Below are 4,982 nucleotides of genomic sequence, written 5' to 3'. Positions count from 1 at the left end.
GAAAAAAATGTGAAAACCTGCTGTGATGTACAGCAGGGATAATTCTTCCTTTGCGGTTTTCTTTTTTTTTTTCTTTTTCCTTTGCAGTTTTAAAAGTGCATCTTTCTTAACATGCCATTTGTAGTTAATGAGTATTCTGGGCCTGTTGAAGTCAGGAGCTTTGTCCCTAAGCTCCACATGAGAAAATCTGGAGGGGTTGGATCCATCGGGACTGGCTCATGCTTCATCTCTGCTGGCATGTTTCTAGCCTTGCTCCCTTCTGCAATGCTTTTTTCCTCCTCTCGAGACCGTGTGTCTTGGCAGTGCCATTTCCCCATCTGATCCTTATCCTGCTCTTGGCTGCTGAACTTGTGGGGTGCGAGGGTGCGTTCCTGCTTCGCAGCCGAACAACACATCTCCAGGGCTGAGCCGCAGGAATGTGCTTCCTGACGAGCTCAGCGTTTGAAACGGCAGCCTGTGTTTGGTAACACAACGCGGCTGTGATTACTGAAAATGTTCCTCTCTACCTCTGGGCTGGAGCAGCTAAAAGAGGCTTTAAAATCACAAATTAAAAATATAAATACAAGAGGAGAAAGAAGTTCATTCTGGAAAAAGGAAGACACGGTGTTCCGCAATGCTCATCATACACTCGAGCACATTTTCTCTAATGACGATTGACCCTTAGGAAGAGATTCAGGGGACCAAACTGGCCAAGCTCAATTCAGTTATTGGTGAAAATTATAATCCATGAGCAGACGCCAGTGTTACAGCTGGCTGGGATGGAGCCAGCTCGCCAGGCACCTGCATTTATTGCCTGCTCGTTTACAGCCCACAGAACTTTCTCCTTATGACGCCAGGCTGCATGCATTTTCTTTTATGTTATCCTAACCCCGGGGAGGTTCACTGGCAATGCCAGTCAGTACTGGTGGTCGCCCCATGGGTCCTGTTTCCTGCACATTTTAGGGGTGCCTCCAGCATAGCAGCCTGCGGCAACCCAGGGCGCTCCCCTGCGCCCCTGCGCCCCTCTGATGGGTGGCCGGGCCCTACAGCTTGCCCTGCCCGTAGCATCCTCTTGCTGGGGGAACTGGCCAAGATCCATAATTCTGAGCTGTAATGGGAGTCAGAGCTGTGAATTCGCACACGGGACGGTTTATCCCTGTGCCCACCCTTTGCAGGTTGAGGACGCAACCTTAGAGCCTGCAAGTGTCTTAGCTGGGTGCGAGGAGTCACCTGAGCCCTGATGTAGCCCAAATTCAGCTCTTTTCCAGTCTGTCCACCTCTGAGGATGGCAGTCTCCATCCTTAAATAAGCTGGGGGGAGTGGGTGAGGGGAGAGCTGCCCGCAGCGCTGCAGCCTGCCTGATGCCAAGGGATCGGCAGCACAGTGGGGAGCAGCCCATGGGATCTGCCTTGGTTTCCATTAGCTTGGTTTGCTGTGCTGCAATTTTTAACTCTATTACATTGTTTGTAAAAGGAGAGTTTATACATGCTTGTCACCAGGAGAACAAAGTTACATAATTAAACAATTTACCAGAGAGTCTGTGGCTTTAGTGCAGTTCTCTGGGGTGATTCAATATTCCAATAAAAATACTGGGTGATACCATAAATATTGTAAAAGGCTCCAGATGGTTTCCAAGGGCTATGTCAACTGTTTATTGCATTCAAAGAGAAAAGAATAAGTGAAATCACAGGAAAGATAAAATTTAAATAAATAAAATAATGGGAAAAATAAAGCAAAAATATTTTCTTTCGTATTTTGAAAGCTCTGGAGGATGTTTTTGGCCAGCATGAGAGAAGACCATCATATTTACGAGAATAATGAACCGAGGGCCTCTGTGTGCACTTGCTTATAGGTCATATATGTATATCTGCGGAGGCTGTGCACAGATGCTTGGATAAAATCTGTCCACAACACGGGGTAAACCTCTTCATTTATTTGATTGTTTGTGGCATTTGCAAATTCCAGCAACAGAGCCCAGGAATGCATCTCTTTCCCTGGCCAAGCTGTCAGGCTCCTGCAGCCCTGCCACGGTGAGGGCAGCTGAAGGAGGATGCCACAAGTGGGCAGAATTGTGGGATGGATTACCCGTATCATTGCAAACTTGGGAAGGTTGTTTAAAAGTTGTTACTGAAGCAAGATAAATATTTGCCAGGCATGATCCCACCGTGTAATGACAAGTAAGCTGTATGGAATGTGTTAATAAAATATAAATGTTCTGAAAAGGAAACAAATGTTGCGGATGAGAAAACAAGGACAAAACGGACTTGTGGCACCTCCAAAGGCAACAATTGAAAACATATTTACACCGACTGGGCTGAAGTGTCTTGTATCTATCTTCTGAGGAACATAAATTGTAGTGTGTGCAGATGACCCAGTAGAGTAGTAGGTTTTCAGTCTGCCATAAAACCCCAAATACTGCTTGCAACATAATGAGGTTTATCCATCTTTTACTAACACGGAGATGTGGGGCTCGGCTGCTGGAGAAATGGGGTGGCCGCATAAGTGGCCTGTGCCAGCACCTGGGGCAGAAGCTTTGGGGACCTGAGGTCACGCCATGCCCCGTTGCAGGCTGGCGATCACCCGTAGCCTACGGGGAAAACTCCTTCTCCTCCCCAGCCACAAACTGGGCAGCTGCAGCGGATCTGCATGGGCTCCAGCGAAGGCTTTTGGCACACGGAGTGCCAAGAGCCGGTGGTGCTGCCCTGGGGGTGCTGGGGCATCCTGGTGGTGATGCTCCAGGGGTGCTGTCCCAGGGGCAGTGCCCTGCCAGGCAGCTCTGAGATGGTGCTGGCAGCACCTTGGGGGGACCAGAAGACCCCACTTGCGGTCTTGGGAAGATGCACATCCGGCAGCTTGCTTGCAGGCCCTGGGACAGCTGCGGGTCTCACTCTTGCACTGGTAGAAACACAGGAAAATGCCCCGGCCGGGGAAGGCTCTGGCACGAGTCCTACCATCCTGCAGCTACTTGGTATCCCACAGCAGAGGTAGGCAGAGGGCAGCAGGACTTATGGGGGAAGCACAAATAAGGGGTTTGGAAGGGGCAGCACCGGGAACAACAAGAACGAAGAGGTGGGGGAACCGGGCGCGCTATAGCGAGGGGGCCAGGGAGCGGTACAAGCGGGGGGTGGAGCTCGGGCAGTTCGTAGGTTTCCGTCAGGGGCTACCGAAGATTGCCGAAGCGGAGGGGCGACGCGCATGCGCTCTGTGGCGGCGCCTCCTTGTGATGGCGGCGGCAGAAACGGAGGCGGGCGGTCTGCGCTCTGGCATGGCCGGGGCCGCGGGGCCTGCGGTGGACGAGGCCGGGGCCGGGGCCGGGGCCGGGGCCGGGGCCGGGGCCCGGGCCCAGGCCCAGGCCCAGGCCCAGGCGGTGGACGAGGCGGGGGCCGCGGAGGAGGCCGAGGCGCCGCCGCCGCCGCCGCTGCCGGGGCTGCAGCTGGTGCAGCAGGGCGCCGAGGCGCGCGTTTACCGGGGGCTCTTCCTCGGGCGGGCGGCGGTGGCCAAGCTCCGCATCCCGAAGCGGTACCGCCACCCGGCGCTGGAGGAGCGGCTGAGCCGGCGGCGCACGGCGCAGGAGGCGCGGTCGCTGCTGCGGTGCCGGCGGGCAGGTGGGCCCGGGGGGCGTGAGGCGAGGCAGCGCCGGTAGGACAGACAGACACCCCTGGGCCCCGGGTGCCTCCGCGCTCACCGGCAGCCCTCCCGGCTCTGCGCGTCGCTCGGAGCAAGGAACAGACACTTGACGGCCTTCCTGCTTTGTCCTGAGGGATGCAGGTGGTTTCTTCTCATCCCGGGGAGACCCGCTGTGCTTTTTCAGAGTGCCCCCCCTAAAACGCAGCGTGTCCTCGGTCAGAAGGCCCCTCTGAGTGTTTTGCCGGGGAGTCTCGGCCCAGAAGGGGCTGATCCTCTTAGTGAGCTCGAGCTGCCAACTAGTTTTAAGGCTGGAGGCTAGTGCAGCATGGGTTGGAAACCAGGGGCCGGCAGGGGCCATCCCTAGGTATGGGTTATCAGTGGCTGGGGGTGATCTCAACTGGCATTTCTGCTTAAGGCTTGTATCGGTTGTGTTTTGTTGTTAAAAGTTGGAAACCCCTGTAAATTAACTGCTAGCGTTTCATTTGCTCTTCTTTTAAATAGGGATTTCAGCTCCAGTGGTCTACTTCGTGGATTATGTCACCAACTCCATATATCTTGAAGATATTGTAGGCGCAATTACTGTTCAAGATCATATTAATTCTGTACAACAGAGTGGAAATGATACCAGTAGTCTCCTTACCTTAGCGGAGAAGATGGGAGAGCTGTTAGCAAGAATGCACGATGAAGATCTTATACATGGGGATCTTACAACTTCCAATATACTTCTGCGGCCACCCACAGAGAAGCTGGACTTGGTGCTGATAGACTTTGGACTGAGTTTTATTTCAGGTCTTCCGGAGGATAAAGGAGTTGATTTGTATGTTCTGGAAAAAGCCTTCCTTAGCACTCATCCAGATACTGAAACTATGTTTAAAGCTTTGCTAAAGACCTATGCAGCTACATCTAAGAAATCTGGTCCTGTGATCAAAAGGCTAGATGAAGTACGACTAAGGGGAAGGAAGAGATCCATGATTGGGTAGAAGAGGGTGGGCTTAGGGATGGAGGAATATTACTGCTTAGGTTCTGCAAATATGGTTATTTATATTTCTAGTTGGTTTTATTTCAGAGATCACTATTTTGATAACTGTGTCCTCAAATAAATAAATTTGAATGAGTTTAAGTGTCATAAAGTAACCAAAGTAATTGTGAGATGGGAGCACAGACAAGAGAGAAACAACTAAAGGTCACTTCTTTCCTAAATGTTAAATGTTTCTTCTAAAAAGTAGTTTACAGTGTCATTCCACTCACCCTCTTTCTTTGTGTGGTTAGAATCATACAGAGTAATCTTTCTCAGCCTGTGGACCATGGATTTATGGGAGGTAAGCGGGACCTGGAGATACCAGAGCATCTGCAAAAGGTAATTAAGAGAAACGAAT

At 51.8% G+C, this 4,982-nt stretch overlaps 1 protein-coding gene across 1 annotated transcript; it reads left to right on the top strand.

Moving 5' to 3' along the window:
- Positions 1 to 3,171: 3,171 nt before the first annotated feature.
- TP53RK (TP53 regulating kinase) lies at positions 3,172 to 4,721 on the top strand. The gene is made up of 2 exons (XM_075022567.1): positions 3,172 to 3,584; positions 4,108 to 4,721. Exons 1-2 carry the CDS (start codon positions 3,203 to 3,205, stop codon positions 4,584 to 4,586), a joined length of 861 nt encoding a protein of 286 aa, XP_074878668.1. The 5' UTR covers positions 3,172 to 3,202; the 3' UTR covers positions 4,587 to 4,721.
- The last annotated feature ends 261 nt before the right edge of the window (positions 4,722 to 4,982 follow it).

This window comes from Buteo buteo, chromosome 2 (genome assembly GCF_964188355.1).
Source record: "Buteo buteo chromosome 2, bButBut1.hap1.1, whole genome shotgun sequence".
In the NCBI taxonomy this organism is placed as follows: domain Eukaryota; kingdom Metazoa; phylum Chordata; class Aves; order Accipitriformes; family Accipitridae; genus Buteo; species Buteo buteo.
Note: the sequence above shows the minus strand (reverse complement) of the source record. Positions and strands in the feature narration are given on the sequence as shown.

Excerpts from the sequence above, each read along its gene's own strand:
- TP53RK (XM_075022567.1), top strand. The coding sequence starts at position 3,203 with ATGGCGGCGGCAGAAACGGAGGCGGGCGGTCTGCGCTCTGGCATGGCC. Across the intron at positions 3,585-4,107 it reads GCTGCGGTGCCGGCGGGCAG|GGATTTCAGCTCCAGTGGTC; the intron begins GTGGGCCCGGGG and ends TCTTTTAAATAG.